Below are 17,239 nucleotides of genomic sequence, written 5' to 3'. Positions count from 1 at the left end.
ATCAGAAATGAAAAACGTGTGCATTTGCTTATTCTGTTAATAAAACATACCTAAAGCAGTATTAATGGTTGCCTGCTTACTATATTTGAGGCTTCAAAGAGACAATTCTAAATATGTAGACAGTTAGGTAAAGTGTCTAGATTACATAAAATAGAATTTACTGTATTTTTCGGAGTATAAAACACACTCCCCCCCCCAAAAAAGAGGCTGAAAATTTGGGTGCGTCTTATACTCTGAATGTAGCTCCGCCCACCTGCCGGCCCCCACCCTTTGGTCTCCGCGCGACCTCTTCCTGTCTGCAGAGATTGCCACAGACAATGGCTTGTGTTTTTGGGCTCCGCACGTCGTGTTTTCAGCTCCAAACGTTCCGTTTGAGAGCCCTTCAAAGCTACAGGGATCGCCAAAGCACATCGCCACCGATTGCTGCCTGAAAACGCAACGTGTTTGGAGGCTTAAAACGCAACGCATGGTGCCCAAAATGGCTACCCGGAACAGCTACTGCTATATCTTATCCCTTCTGAGCTTCACTGGAGCTCCCTCCGACGATCAGCTTTTTTTTTTAATTTAGCTTTAATTTATATGCTTTGAAAGCTGTGGTTTCAAAGCTTTTTTCAGCCCTAACGAAGTGCTAGTGATCTTCTGCGCTTCGCCTGCTTTTCTCATTGCTGTTCCCTCCGACGATCAGCTGTGCTTTAGAAGCTGTTTTTAAACCCCAACTGGGGGCGAACTAATGTGCTGAAGCTGACCAGGCTAAGGACTCTAGCCAGATGAATACCTGGTAGGCAGAATTTTTTTTTCCTATTTTCCTCCCCAAAAACTAAGGTGTGTCTTATACTCCAAAAAATATGGTAAGTATAAGAAAAGTATGCTTTACTTTAAAAACTGCTTTGTTTGGTCCCATAAGAAGGAAATATTTATCAAAGCATAACAGACAAAGGCATTTTAAAAGAAGAATGTTTTGCAAAAAAGCACTCTTCTAAATCAGTGCTTCTCAAGCATGTTGGCCTCAGGACACATTTACATTCATAAAAATGCCTGGGGTTTAGGTGTGTTACATATAAATATCTGTTGTATTAGAAATTAAATCTGAAATTTTTTTAAAGTATTTATTTATTTGACTTTGTGGATCCTCCTGAAAGGGTCTTGGGGATCCCAGGAGTCTCCAGAACCCCTGTTTCAAACAAAATTCTTAATGGGAAATACTTTTTAAAAGTATACTTTGAATTTAGTTGCACTGGCACCTGCCATAGTTAGGTAGAAAATTAAGGGTTTCAAAATCTGCACCTGTCAAAGTCCATAAACACTACATGTATTTTGAAATCTGTGGAAAAAAGAGAATATAACTTCATTAGCCCTGTTTAAAAATCAGAATATTATATGGGATTACAAATGACAGAATAGCAGTGCTTAAATGCCCAAAGAATTTACATAGCATAACAAAATTGACTTATTACTATTTACTTAACATCTATCATTTAAATCTAGTGTGCTCCATGATTGTGGTATTCCAGCTGTAACCATAAACAAAGGTTTGTTTTGATTTTCTTTATATGATGAAACAAAACTAAATCAATTTTTTAATCCCAATAATAAGGATTACACTATCTAGTCATCTTCAACCATATAAAATGTTGATAGTATACAGTAAGCAAAGCACTACTTTTTCCCAGCATATTGCAGCTTTCAAAGAGGAAAAACACGTCCAATTTTTATTTAACCAGCAAAAATATAAGATTCCCATGAGCTGAGCATGCCTCTTTGTAATTTTCTGGGCAAAACTATGAGAGAGGTGTGCTACTGTCTTCTTCTGGATTTGTTTTTTTCCCTTCATAATCTAGCCTTTGGATGTAATGGGAGGCTAGCGTAAGCTCATACATTCTCATTCCATTATTCCACACAGAGATTCTGCAGGTCACAGAGGTCTAACCCTAACCCAAGCCAAACTGTATAAGCAAAATAAACAGAGCACCTGCAAGAGATTGTTGGTGTTTTACATTTACAGTGCATGCGCCTTTGGCTATGCTTACTGGTAAATCTTGAGGCACGATAGCTCAATGGCTTAATGACGCTGGATATAGTTTCTGCATCAGCGGTTCGAGTCCTAGCACTGCGTGTTGGGGTGAGCTCCCATCACTCGCGTCAGCTTCTGTCCACCTAACAGTCTGAAAGCATTTTTTATGCAAGTAGATAAAATAGGTACCACTTGGAGAGGGGGGGGAGGGGAGACGAGCTGGTGCTCCATGCAGGCAGTCAGATTCCTGCCCTCTGAACCTTCCTAGTTGCGGTGCCTGTTTTCGAGGTGGCTCAGGGGAGGCCTTGAATGATGCTGTAGGAAGACCTGCTTATCTTTCTTTCTGAAGCGAAGCCAGCTTGCTCCCTTGTGAATTGTGCAAGCGTGTACCTGACTGAGCTGGTAAACAAGCAACCAAACTACTGCTCTGCAATTGCATTATAGTTTCCTGGCTAATGAAATAATTCCATATGCTATCAACAACAACAACAACAACAACAACTGGCAATCCCAATATATTTATAGAGGATCAGATTGGGGATACACTATGCACTTTCCAGCAGCGGTTGGCTTCTATCCAGATTACATCAAGCATTCTAGGAAACCAAGGACTCAGTTTACAGTTAAATATTTGCTTTGGTGTCATGTTCTGGTTTTCCACAATTAATTTTTAAGATAAAGGGAACTTCTTACCTCTTTTGACTTGCTAGAGATTTTGAACTTTTGCTTTTATTAGTAACATTTATAAAGTTGTATTTGTTGTTTCTATACATAGCATAGCTGTTCAAGAGATCAAGAATTTCTGTTTATTATTTAGTGTCATGGTTATTTCGCAATTTCTCTTTTTACTGCAATTTATTTACTTTGAAAAAGCTGGGCTTAATTTGTTCTCAGCTCCTTTCCCCAGGCTTACTAAATCGGCAGCTGCTTTAACTTAACTTGTTTCAGCATGGAAAGCAAAAAATTCTCATACATAAAACACACTAGCTGAGGTTGTGAAGATATTTATTCAAATGAAATGCCTGAATGAAAAAGTGTCCTTTAGGCCAAGTAAATGATTTGGCTCTGTGGGATTGTGTGAGAAAACTCTTCATTAAATATAAAATGTGGTAAATCAGAATTTTCAGGTAAATCTCTGAATTAAGACTGCATTTTTTAAAAAAATAAAATCGTATTCATACCTCTTTTCTATCCCTAACTTGCAGTAAGGAAAGGCTAGTAAGGAAGTTGACATGGACTGAGATATAAAGTAAGAGTCTGAGAAAGATATGAAGCTGTGGGACCATGATTTCCCCAATCCAAACAGCAAGATTGGAAATAAAGGAGACTGGTTATTATAAAAGGATAAAATGTCATATCAAATCATGCAGGCCAGTTGAGTTCTGTCATATCATAGAGATGCTACTGGATGTAGTATGTTGAATTATACTCACTGGAAGAAAGCTAATGAGATCTACCTGGGTAAAACAGAAAAATAGTTTTATAAATTACTACAAGTTTCCCTATAGATGAGAATTGGAGACTTTTCATCAATTTTTCTATAGCACAAACAACAAAAAGACTTTTGACATCTACCATATTGGTCCAATGTACCTCAGACAAAAGTTAATATAGGTATATGCTGATTTGACTACATAATAGCTCATAGAATATAAGAATCAACAGAGACACTATTTTGAATCTATATCCCACCCCTCACTGGCCCATTAATCATAAATCAGTAGCAAATGGCACTTAACATCCCAATGTCACACAACCATTCATTTAGAGTTATCATCAACACCTAAGATCTCTTGAGCAGCTGCTAGCTGGGATGGTACATTAGTGCACTGAATCCCAGTACTGGTACATACCTTAAATTCCATTTATATATTAACTTAACCCAAAAGGTTCATTATCATTTTTTTTTCTTTTGCCAAGATGTATCAATTAAGCCTATACACTAAAACAGGAACACTCCACTTAAACAGGCTATGGAGCCCCAAACTCTGTAGAATAAAAATTGTTCAATACTGTAGATAAACAAAGGGGAACACACAAATGCTTTTGATTAGGGTTTAAATAATATTAAGAAAGTGCCAAGTGAAATAAACATGAATTAAAAGTAAACAGTCATTCAGCAGGCAGTGAGAGCCAGAAACAGGAATTGCTCAGGAATTCTGAGAGTTGAAGTCCACAAGTCATAAAAGGGCCATGGTTACCCGTCCCTGACATAGATGAAACAGGAGGTATACCAAAGAGGGTTATTGGATCAAAATGAATCCATCATGTTTTGTTCAAGTATGGCAAGGTGGCTATACCAGGGGTCTGCAACAGGGGTGGGTTCTAAATTTTTTTACTACCGGTTCTGTAGGCGTGGCTTATTTTGTGGGTGTGGCTTGGAGGTCATGTGACTAGGTGGGCATGGCTAGCTGGTCAGAGTCATTTCTGGAAAGTCCTCACACTTACGCCCGACTCATTTGTTTGCTTTTAACACTGATCAGCTGTAGGACGGCCCTTTGAAGCCCCGCGGCAAGAGTTTAAACAGTTTTTTTCCCTCTAGTCATCAGCTGGGACTCAGGAGGCAGCAATAGATTGGGGGTGGGACCAAATAAAAGGTAAGAATAAGGTGGGGGGTGGGGGGGGAGAACCGGTTCGGTGATGTCATATCATCACCGCTACCGGCTCGGCTGAACCGGACCGAACCGGGAGGAACCCACCACTGGTCTGCAACCTTAAATACTCAAAGAGCCATTTGGACCCGTTTCCCACAAAATGAAAATGTCGACACCTGTGGTGGCCCGAGCGCTCTGCCAGCAAAAACAGGCTCCGGAGCTCTGTTTTCTGCTACAACGCCCTCCTGCAACCCTCTGCCAGCAAAAATGAAACTCAGGAGGGCTGCTCTCCTGAGCTCTGTTTTCACTGGTAGAGGCACCACAGACTGGCCCTTTACTGTTTCCAAAGCGGCCTCATGGGCCAGATCTAAGCACCCTGCGGGCCGGATCCGGGCCCTGGCCTTGAGTTTGACATTCCTGCTCTACTGCCTTTTCCTCTTCCCCTGTCTTCTTATGATATCCTTTCCCTCCTTCTCCATAGTGCTAGTATGTCAGAGAGAGAAAGGGAGCAGTTGAGCTTTCTGCAGCAATCAGCTACATTTCAAGTGAAGAAGTACAGATATTGCTTGATGAACAACCAAAACTGCACAACCCAGATGAAGAAGAAGTGCTACCTTTTATTCTCCCTGTCTTCTTCTCTCACCTTCCTTCCATGGTTTATCTTTCCATTACTTCACAGTGCATGGATGCATAGATGTGTCTGACGAAGAGAGATCATTTTTTAAAAAAAATCATTTGGAAGATGTCTTAAGGTATGTGGATAGGAAATGTAAGAAAGAGCAAAAGAAAAATGATGATCAAAATTTGGATGCTTGGCAACAGGTATGTATTTATAATAGGTGCAGTGTCCAGAGGCCATGTGGTCATCGTTTGTAAGCACCCCAGCTGACTTCCAATAAACAAAGTCAATGGGACAAGCTAGATTCACTTAACAACTGTGTGTAAGTGCTGTTGCTTAACTACACTTCACTTAACTATGGCAAAATGGTCATAAAAATGGGGCAAAACTTGCCCAACAACTGCCTTGCTTAGCAAACAGAAATTTGGACTCAATTATGGTCTTAAGTCAAGGACTACCTGTAATGCTTTTTTCACAGATAAAAATATTTCAGAATTGTGGGTCCACTGTATGCTGTGATAATTTGTGGGTGCACGTGTGCGCGTGCATGCCTTTGAATACGTACTGACTCCTGTCGACTGTCTGAACAAGTCCTTGCAGATTTCTTGGTAACATTTCAGAAGTGGTCTGCTATTGCCTGTTTTCAAGGACTGAGAGACAGAAAAAGGTCACACAGCTGGATTTTGCCTAGAATGGAACAAGTACTCAAGGTCACCTTAATCACTGCAGCAAATTGTCTTTCTATGCTGTGATCACATTGCTACACAAATTGGAGCATATCCAGTCACCTATGTATCTGTGGCAAGGGATGATAATCTATTTTTCTATTTGGTGACCTGCAAAACTTTTTACCAGCACTTGAGTAAGACAACACTTACTCAGGTGCTGTCTGGCTTTTACCATGTAGAAGTCTGACAGCACTTGACAAGAATTTGGAAGCCACAGTTTAAAGAAAATGAAGGCAGCTAATAGGTATGCTCTAATGTTAGAAAATTAATACAAATACGAATTGCATTTGAACAGAAAATGTGCGGAAGATTCTCCTGAAGAGGAAGAGGATGCCACGACACTAGTAATAGTTGTGAAAGATTTATAAAGTTCAAGATCATTACCATCAGCTAAGAGAGTAGCAGAAATTTGTGGTTTTTTTGTTTTTTTGTTTTTTTTAATTTGATTTATATGCCACCCTTCTCCGGAGACTCAGGGCGGCTTACAATGCGCTAAGCCTTCATTCTTTTGTATATTTTATACAAAGTCAGCTTATTGCCCCCACAACTGGGTCCTCAATTTACCTACCTTAGAAAGGATGGAAGGCTGAGTCAACCTTGAGCCTTGGCGAGATTCGAACCTGCAATAATTGCAGGCAGCTGTTCTAATAACAGGGTGCTTTAGACCACTGTACTACCAAAGTCTCTTTTAGTTTTATTTATTTATTTTTAAAAATGCCTTATTTTAATTCCCCCATCTCTATATACAGTGCTAGTTTTTTCTAACCTGTTGCCTTTCAGGCAGGTTGAGCTATATAATACCTATAATCTCTACAGTATGTGTCTGAATTTGGTAATTGGGATTTTATGCAAAGTATAGTTGAAAATCTAAGTAATTTACCAAAATAAGGAAGGTTGTTCTATTCACAAATATAAAGGGTTTTTTTTTTTGGCAGCTCTACCCAAAACATATCTATATATCTAATTAAGCATGGGTTTAATAGAAGTTATTTAAAGCCCCAATTGACTCGTTTCACACAAGACACTAATCAATAAGCTATAGTTTGCAAACAACTCATTCACACAACCTATTAAGCAAATTCCTGTGGATGGAGTCTGTGTGTCTTCTGCCTCACACTCCACATTAGCATGTGCATCTTGTTCCTTGTTTGCTAATCGACCCACACTTCTGATGTAAGAGTTGTCATAGAACCTTGACTGAAGATTGTCACGTTCCTATCTGGTCCTTCTCTTCCATCAAATACAACTTCAAGAAGGATGCACAGGAAGAGATAAAAGAGGGAGGGCATACCATCTAACCAGCCATATCAGTTCAATCAATCATAGTGACCAATGGAATGACAGATGTTGCAGTCAGATCATAGTCACATAATTAGCGCTCAATGAGGCATAGATTTTCAAAATATCTGTACACCTGTCTAGGAAAGATATCTTCTAAGGGATCATTTCTCTTTTTCTCAGAGTGATGGCTTCCATGAGATTATTATTTTCTGCACCACTAGAGGAATTTTGGAAAAAGTTCTCTGAACCATTCTGCTTCTTTCAGCTTCTCCAAATTAAATAACTTGGCCTTTAGAGAACAAGCTTGTAGAACAAACTTCTGCCATCTGCACGCGTCACCCATCCCCAGCTCAATTTCCATGTGGTGTTGGGGTTACTATGACCCTCTGAATCTGGGAGACTATCATTGCCTTTTTATGGGAAGAGGTTTGAAAGAGATTTATGGTATGACTCTTCCTGAAGAGATCTTCCCTAGATCCAACAATCTAAATTTAGATAACCATTAGCCAGTTTCCACCTCTCTGTTTTTAAGAAAGGTTGCTGAGGTAGTAGTGGCACTACTACCTTGTGGACTTCAACTCCCAGAATTCTCCAGCTATGCTGGCTGGAGAATTCTGGGAGTTGAAGTCCATAAGTCTTAAAGCTGCCAAGTTTGAAGACCTCTGGGTTAAGGAATGGAAGTGCTCCTTCAGGGGGCAGTTTCGTCCAATTATTATTGTGAAAAAAGAGATTGCCTTGGTGATTACTTATGTTAGAGGATTCCAGGCTTCTCCCTTTTTAACTTTTATAACAATAAAAATAGTACTTAGACATATATACCACTCCACAGTGCTTTACAGCACTCTCTGAGCAGTTTACAGAATCAGCATATTGCCCACAACAATTTGGCTCTTCATTTTACGGACCTCAGAAGGTTGGAAGGCTGAGTCAACCTTAGTCTTGTTTGGTATCATTTATATTGTGGAAAAAAATGTTCTGCCTAACCCAACTAAACTTCCTTGCTCTGAATCAAACAGAAAATGTCACAACTGTGCAGATACAAAGCCTGCCTGTCCAAAATATCTGGGAAACCTATGAAAGACTAAATAGTACCTGAAAAAGTACCTGCAATCCACACAAGCATAATTAAACAAACTCCATTCTAACCTAGGATTGTTTCTTAACAAATCAAAGAGAAGAAACTTTTTCAGTGGCAGCCAATCTATTGAGGCAAGGATAGACACCTGGATTAGTTTAGCACCTGTATTTTGATAAAGGTTCTGCTATTTTTTAATTGTGATAGTGAAGGGAATATTTTAAACCAATAAAGGAGAATATTTTAAAATACCAGCTCGTTTTACCTGGCAAAATTCACCTAAACCAGCTTTTTTGCTGGTCCTCCAACCCAGAAAACACTAGCTCATTTGGGGGTCATTCAGGGGTGAAATCCAGCAGGTTCTGGAGAACCGGTAGCAGAAATGTTGAGTAGTTCGGAGAACAGGCAAATACCACCTCTGGCTGGCCCTAGAGTGGGGTGGGAATGGAGATTTTGCAATATCCTTCTCCCAGGAGTGAGGAGGGAATGGGGGATTTTGCAGTATCCTTCCCCTGGAGTGGGATGGGAATGGAGATTTTGCAGTATCCTTCCCCTGCCATGCCCACCAAGCCACACCACGCCCACAGAACCGGTAGTAAAAAAAAATTGGATTTCACCACTCCTTGTGCTCTACCTACAAGAGGTTGCTCCTCCTCCTCCCCGGCCAGTTACCTGCAAGAGGCAGTAGCCGACCTCGGAGTGTTCAGCCAGGCTCACGGTGTAGACTTGGCGTTTGAAGACGGGTTCGTTGTCGTTGGCATCCGCGACGGCGACGCTCACCAGGCACGACGCAGACAGGGGCGGCGCGCCCAAGTCCCGGGCCAGCGCCCATAGCTGCACCAGCGCTTCCCGCTCGCGATCCAACGCGGCTCGGAGACTCAGGACGCCGCTGAGCGGGTCGAGGTGGAAAAGCGCGCCGTGAGGCTGAGAGGGAGCCAAGGCGTAGCGCACCTGGCTGTTGCGAGAGCCCGGCTCGTCGGCATCCGAAGCGCTGAGGCGCAAAACCACCGCGCCGGGCGAGGCGGCTTCGGAGACGGTGGCGCGGTAGCGAGGCTGGGCGAAGGCGGGAGCCTGGTCGTTTCGGTCGGCCACGCGGAGGGCCAACACGTGGCGGGAGGAGAGCGGCGGGACGCCGGCATCGACGGCCGTCAAGCGGAGCTCGTAAGCCTGACGGGTCTCCCGGTCTAAGGGACCGTCGACGCATAGAAAATAGACGCCGCCGTCGCCAGAGCGCCGCAGCGAAAAGGCGCCTTCGCCGCCTTCCAGGCTCAGCGCCACGCCGCCTCCTCCTCCTCCCGGCTGTTCGTCGGGGTCGGAGACAGACACGCGGGCTACGTAGTCCCCCGACCGCGCCCCTTCGGAGATTTTGGCGCCGGCCTCGGTGAGGTAAAGCAAGCGAATGACCGGCGGGTTGTCGTTCACGTCGAGGACTTACACGGAGACCCAGGCGGTGGCCATTTCGGGCTGGGCGCCGCCGTCGCGAGCTTCCACAGCCAGGCGGTGGCTAGCGCGCAGCTCGCGATCCAGCGGCCGGCGCAAACGGAGCAACCCGCTGCGCTCGCCCACCTCGAAGTAAATCTCCGCGGAGGAGTCTCCCTGGCGGCGGCTGAGAGCGTAACGCACCTCCCCGTTGACACCCAGATCCGGGTCGGTGGCGCAAACCCGACACACGGAGGTTCCCGCCGGCGCGTCTTCCCGCAGGCGGGCGCGATACTCGCGTTGCCCGAAAGCGGGAGCGTTGTCGTTTTCATCCAGCACTTGGATCTCTACCCCGAGGCGTCCGCTCCGGCGAGGGCTGCCGCCGTCCCAAGCCTCGACCAGCAACCGATGGGCAGCCGCCTGCTCCCGATCCAGCCGTCTCAGCAAGAGCAGCTCCAGAGGGTCCGAGGGAGCGCCGTAGCGCACCTGGAAAAACGGAGCTTCTTCCTCCTCCGCCGAGCCGTCCTGACCCCACGGCAGCAAGGAGTAGCCTTGGATGCCGAAGCTTCCCTCGTCGGGATCGCGCGCGGCGGGCAAGCGGAAAGCGCTGCCGGGCGGGCTGAGCTCGGAGACGCCGAGATGCGCCAAATCCCGAGGGAAGCGGGGAGCGTGGTCGTTCACGTCGGCGACGGCGATTTCCACCTGCACGATCGCCCCTCTCGGCGTGGCCGCCGCGAAGCTGTAGCGCGCCGTCCGCTCGCGGTCCAGGGGCCTGGCGGTCAGGATGAGGCCCGTGTCGGTGTGCACGTGGAAATCCGCGAACAGGGCGGACTCCCCGCTGCCTTCCGATAAGAAAAACCCACCGGGATGGGCTTCCCCGGGGGGCAGCCCTGCGCTGATGTCCCCCACCAGAGTGTCTGCCGGCAGCTCTTCGTCCACTCCCAAGCTGAGGTGGTACACCTGGCCTGAACACTCCCCCGCGATGCATAGGCAGAGCCACAGTGGGATCGGCCATCGCCCAGCGATCCACGGCTTAAGGGCCGGTCGCCCCCTTGGCTTCCTCCGACTCTTCCTCATCTTCAAGGCGAGACACCGGAGCTCCATGCTCGCCTCGATCTCTTTGCCCGAAGCTGGTGCGTTAAACACTCTGCCCATAGGAGCCCTTGTAGCTCAGCCAAGTCAGACTGACCAGAGCTTCTCCTTAGTCCTTTCCTCTTCCACGCTCTCTCAGCCCTCCTTGTAGCCTAGACTGAGTGCAGTCAGACTGCATTCATCCATAAAACTTTGGCTAAGAGGCACCGGTGCCAGGCGCCAGCGGGCAGGACATCTCCCTTGCCTCTCTCCCGACCTGACTGCTTGTTTCTGATGATGCTGCAACAGCCTTACCCAGGCACCTCTGAGATGCTAACACACCCCTACTACCCCATGTGATGGTGGGGGTGTGGGTAGCATGGGACTTAGCCCCAATTAACCAGCCTATAGCACCCTTGCTGGGCACTATGTACCCAGCTAACTTTGAAAACAAGATTAAGATTTTATTTTAATTCATTTTTAATTCCTCTTGGCCTCCCACCTTTCAAAGGAAGTTATACAGCACAGCTTGCTAAAGCATACTGTCGTGCAATTTATATGGTGGAATAATATTGTTCAGGATTCTAATCTCTGACTTACATCTTTTCTTTTCGTCACTTTAAACTATTTTAAGCCAATCCTCAGTAGTCCTTGCTGAATTAATTTTGAGATGCTCTCCTCATCTTAGCAGCTCTTTCTGTTTCTTTCTTTTTTTACTTTATCTTTGCAAAACGTGGAAGTCTCCAAAACTATGGTTTTGAGTGATGATATGTAAAAGCTAAATGGGAACTAGAACTAACAGTATGAATATCATAATTAGAAAGAATGACGAGCAGGGGATGTATATATGTTTTATAGAAAGCTACGATAACCTGTACATGTTTGATATGTATGTCCAGTACTTACTAAATAGATAATTCACAATAACAATAAACATTTTTATAATGCTTTCAGGACTTTAAAGTGTTTTGTTTGTTTTATCTGATTTTACTCTTATAACAAGTACTTTTATAACAAATAAAAATTATTACGTCTTCTATTCTAGACTGAAGTCTTATATAAGATCACTTCACAGCAGAAGAGTCAGCCTTGTGCCTTCCAATATATAGCTCAAACCAGTGGTGAAATCCAAATGTTTTTACTACTGATTCTGTGGACATGGCTTGGTGGGCGTGCAGCGGAAGGATACTATAAAATCTCCATTCCCACCCCACTCCAGGGAAAGAATACTGCAAAATCTCCATTCCCTCCCCACTCCTGGGGGAAGGATATTGCAAAATTGCCATTCCCACCCCACTCTGGGGCCAGCCAGAGGTGGTATTTGCCAGTTCTCCGAACTACTCAAAATTTCCACTACCGATTCTCCAGAACCTGCTGGATTCACTCCAGCTCAAACTAGTCCTATAATACTATTATTATTTTGTTGAAGGACACCTCAATGAAATCACCCGGAGTACAACCCAAATTAGAATATAAGGTTACCTTTTAAGAAGTATTATACTTGATTTTGGAATCCAGGATGGGAAATTCAAAATATTTTGCTAGTTCTGGGATAGATGTAAGGAGTCCCGATCCAGTTGCGTCCCTTTCTGGATCGGTACTCCTTACTCACGGTCACTCATGCCCTCATCACTTCCCGCCTGGACTATTGCAATGCTCTCTACATGGGGCTCCCCTTGAGGAGCACCCGGAGGCTCCAACTGGCGCAGAGTGCGGCCGCGCGGGTGGTTATGGGAGCGACATGGCGTTCCCATGTAACACCTCTCCTGTGCGAGCTGCACTGGCTCCCGGTGGTCTTCCGGGTGCGCTTCAAGGTTTTGGTTACCACCTTTAGAGCGCTCCATGGCTTAGGACCTAGTTATCTACAGGACCGCCTGCTGCCACCAATAGCCTCCCACTGGCCGGTACACTCTCATAGAGGCTCCTCCGGGTGCCGTCGGCCAAACAATGTCGACTGGCGGCCCCCAGGCAGAGAGCCTTCTCTGTGGGGGTGCCTACTATCTGGAATGAGCTCCCCCCAGAGATACGGAGGATCCCGGATCTGCACACCTTCCGCCGCGCTCTTAAGACCTTTTTATTCCATCAGGCTGGCCTAGCCTAATCTTTTCCCTTTTTTCCCTTTTTAAAATGTAAATTTTAATCTGTTTTAAATTATTGGGGTGTTTTAAATCTGTCTTGGGCCAAATTGTTTAATTCGGTTTTACTTTACTTTTAAATTTTGTATTTATGTGTTTTATCTTGTGGCTGTTCACCGCCCTGAGTCCTTCGGGAGTAGGGCGGTATATAAATCAAATAAAATGAAAAATGAAATGAAAAAATGCTGTAGTATCAATGATGGGCAGTCTATTAGCCATGCAATATGTGCCTCCATAGTCTTACATTTACACCCCAGGACCTAATTTGAAGAACTGAAATTCGATAACAAAATGAAGAAATGCCACTTTTAAAAGGGAGGAGAGAGTGTAAAATAACCTGCTAAGCTAAAAATATTTTTTTTAAAAAAAACCACCTCAAGTTCCAAAAGATCTCTTTCCCCTATCTGTGTGTGTATATAAATATTAGTACAATAAGGTAAAAAATATTATCTGAATAAAAGAGCAAAACAACAGAACACAGAATCACAGAGCTGGAAGGGTCCTTAGAGGTTTCTAGTCCCACCAAGGCTGGGATCAGAAGTGATGGTTGATCTCCCATAGAAAAAAAATGATCCCCAGCAATCATGTAGGTTATTTCTAGCATAGAACTAGAGAAAAATATGACAGCTTTTATTTTCTGGGTGTTTGAGAGCAATTTTGAAATACTTAATCCAATAAATACAAATAAGGCTACATATTGGGCAATGTTAACTAGGAGGGAATGCATACTTTCTTCTGTAGACAACTTTCATCATATCTTTCTTTCATATCTTTCTCTCAACAGTTAAGTTCAATATTCTGCCAAACTTAGTAGAAGTAATAGAGCATTGTGAGGAAGTCTTTATACAAACCATAATAGTATGTTAAGTTAAATCCCCTAATTTTGTTTTGCTGTGCTGTCTTTTTAAAAGCAGAATTTTTAATGACTTTCACTTTAAATATCCTTCCCTAATTCTTTTATCAGGCCAGAACCAAAAAATTATATACCGTATCAGAGCAGAACTACATCTGATTACACAGAATAGTTTTCTGGGGTTTCGGAAATATATTTTTTCTATACTTGTCTAGAACAATCAGGGATTAAAACTGGAAATGATATGCCTATGTTCCTACTAAGCAAGATTTCTCCCTAACTTGACACAGTATGAATAATGATTTTCTTAAAAGCTCTATTTTCTAAATCCATCTTAATTTGACTGTTTTAAGCAAAGCATAAGGCAAAAGTTATAGATATTGGTACATTTCAGTTCCAGAACTAAACTCTTAAATCATACGTAATGTTCAGTGCTTCGGTTTTGATTCCAGAAAGATCTTCAAAGCATTTGGGACTTATCTGTACAGATACTTAAAGTATCTGTAATACTTTAAATTAGCTCTGCTTTCTCCTTGGATCATGCAAATAGGGAACGCAACATGAAATCAGAATAGGGGATGGTGGTAATTCTTATTATACACATTTTCAATTTAATGGAAACCATGTCGCTAACAATTGTTAGGTAAAAAGAAAAAGCAACTGCGTTTCAATAGAACAATAAAAAGCAGTGGTTTGGGTTTTTTTAAGTTTTTCTTTTTTCTGTTGTCTTAACCAGTTTAGGATAGTTGGAGAAGGGTGAAAGGAAGGGAGTTTAAAGGGAAAGGTTCCCCTCGCACATATGTGCTAGTCGTTCTCGACTCGAGGGGGCGGTGCTCATCTCCGTTTCAAAGCCGAAGAGCCAGCGCTATCTGAAGACGTCTCCGTGGTCATGTGGCCTGCATGATTAAACGCTAAAGGCACACGGAACACTGTTACCTTCCCACCAAAGGTGGTCCATATTTTTCTACTTGCATTTTTACCTGCTTTCAAACTGCTAGGTTGGCAGAAGTTGGACCAAGTAATGGGAGCTCACCCCATTACGCGGCACTAGGGATTCGATCCGCTGAAGTGCCGACCTTTCGATCAACAAGCTCAGCATCTTAGCCACTGAGCCACTGCGTCCCTGGAAGGGAGTTTAGAGTTGAGATATTCTTCACAGAAAGACCTGCTTCTCCCTCCCTCCCTCCCTCCCTCCCTCCCTCCCTCCCTCTCTCTCTCTCTCTCTCTCTCTCTCTTTCACACACACACACACACACACACACACACCTCTCTTCTGATACCGGAGGCAGTCTGATTAGATTTAGAATTTTGCAGATCAGTCATTTGAATCCAGCTCCAAAGCAATTTATAGTTCAAGTAGCTGTCTTTTAAATCTATGGGAAAATTTGCACCCCAGTAGCAATTAGAACCATCTGGATCTTTTAAAGAAAATCAGATTTGCATAAATCATACCATCACAATCCCATGAATATTATCTGAGAATGAGTCACTATGTCCAGACTAGGTTTCTTAAAAACAGCTGCAGATGATAAGTGCTCCATCTTAGAGTGAACACAGCAAATGATGTGACATTGTGCAGGATCTGATTGAGTGTGTACAGATTTTTTTTTAAGTCCGAGAGGCACATTTTACTTTTGAATAGTTTGCCAGGGAATAAAGTCCAAAAGCAAAAGCAAAAGGAAAGAGAAAAAGAAAGGAAAGGAAATACACTACCTGTATTTTCTATTGTAATCTTCTACACCCTCTGCCTATATGTATCCTAGACTTAGACTAACTTTATTGTCATTTTGAATGTACACTAATCAGCATACATTAAAATGAATTTTTGTTGCATACTGCTCTCAAAGGGTCACTAGCTCTAATATATATTACATAAACATGACAAAATAAATAAATACAGAATTATTTATATACCCACATATATTATATGACGCAGAGAAACAAGAAGTCTAGTTTGGATGTATACATGAAGAAAAACTAATCTTGTGAGTGTACCAGACGGCATAAGGAACAAAGCTGTTACAGAATCTGGTAGTCCTGCTAGAAACACTTCGAAACTGCCTCCCAAAGAGGAGCAACAGAAACAGACCGTAAAGTGGGTGTGTGGGGTCTCTAACAATGCTTTGAGCTCTAAGCACATAGCACTTATAATCAGTATCCTTAATAATGGAAAGCAACCTTTCTATCATCTTCACTGTCCTCACCACTGTCTGTATGGTCCTTCTATCTGAGGCCACCAAACCAAACAGGGATGCAGTTTATTAAAACATTCTCAATGGTGCCTCTGTAACAAAAAACAAACAAACAAAAAAAAAAAACAAAAAAAAAAAGTGGCCAGGACAGAAGGAGAAAGATGTGCTCTCTTCATGTAACGCAGGAAATGCAGGCTCTGGTTTGCACACTTCACTAAGGATGCCATGTGGAGCAGTGGTTCATTTCAAAAAATTTTACTACCGGTTCTGTGGGTGTGACTTGGTGGGCATGGCAGGGGAAGGATTCTGTAAAATCTTCATTCCCACCCCACTCCAGGGGAAGGATACTGCAAAATCCCCATTTCCTCCCAATCAGCTGGGACTTGGGAGGCAGAGAATAGATGGGGGCAGGGCCAGTCAGAATTTTTACTACGGTTCTCCGAACTATTCAAAATTTCCGCTACCAGTTCTCCAGAACTGGTCAGAACCTGCTGAAACCCACCTCTGATGCGGAGACACCAGTTCAGATTGTTAGTTATCTGCATCCCAGATACTTAATACTGTTGACCACCTCTACAGCTGCATCCTTGATATTGAGTAGAGTATGACCATGCTGGGTCTTTCTAAAATCTATGATGATCTCCTTTGTTTTATTAACATTTAGAACCAGGTTACTTCTATTGCACCAGTCCACCAGAGCCTTCGCCTCTTCCCTATAAGTACCTTCACTGACATCCTGGATAAGACCCACCACTGCTGTGTCATCCGCATACTTCACAATATGATTTGTGGCAGATTTGGCACAGCAGTCATGGGTCATCAAGGTGAAGAGTAGCGGATTCAGGACACAGCCCTATGGGGTACCCAACTCCAACGAGATGGAGTTGGAAACTGTTCTTCCAACTCACACAAACTGGGGCCTATCAATAAGGAAATCCAGTATCCAATTACATGAAGGACTATTAAGACTCAACAGGCTGAGTTTGTTCATCAAACGCTGAGGAAGATTGTGTTGAACGCTGAGCTGAAATCAACAAACAGAATTCGCACATGAGTATTCTCCACCTCCAGGTAGGCTAAACTAAGATGAAGCACACAGGAAAGTGCATCATCTATACAGCGGTTCTTCCAATAGGCAAACTGTAATGAGAACGGGGAAGGCATGAAATCATATAGTCCTTTACCAGTCTGTTGTGATCTAGGCCCAAGTAGTTATTACCAGACACAATCAGTCCTAAACAAACATTTTATTAGAACAGCT

At 43.4% G+C, this 17,239-nt stretch overlaps 1 protein-coding gene across 1 annotated transcript in view; it reads right to left on the bottom strand.

Moving 5' to 3' along the window:
• DCHS2 (dachsous cadherin-related 2) overlaps positions 1 to 10,831 on the bottom strand; it is a 76,735-nt gene extending 65,904 nt beyond the window's left edge. The window contains exons 1-2 of the mRNA XM_087875402.1: positions 9,850 to 10,831; positions 8,981 to 9,738 (exon numbers count right to left, since the gene is read on the bottom strand). Coding sequence (XP_087731528.1) covers positions 8,981 to 9,738; positions 9,850 to 10,831 — 1,740 coding nt within the window. The remainder of the gene's footprint in view (positions 1 to 8,980; positions 9,739 to 9,849) is intronic.
• Between the last annotated feature and the right edge of the window lie 6,408 nt (positions 10,832 to 17,239).

Source organism: Pantherophis guttatus, chromosome 8, assembly GCF_059756535.1.
Source record: "Pantherophis guttatus breed Tessera chromosome 8, ASM5975653v1, whole genome shotgun sequence".
Classification (NCBI taxonomy): Eukaryota; Metazoa; Chordata; class Lepidosauria; order Squamata; family Colubridae; genus Pantherophis; species Pantherophis guttatus.
Note: the sequence above shows the minus strand (reverse complement) of the source record. Positions and strands in the feature narration are given on the sequence as shown.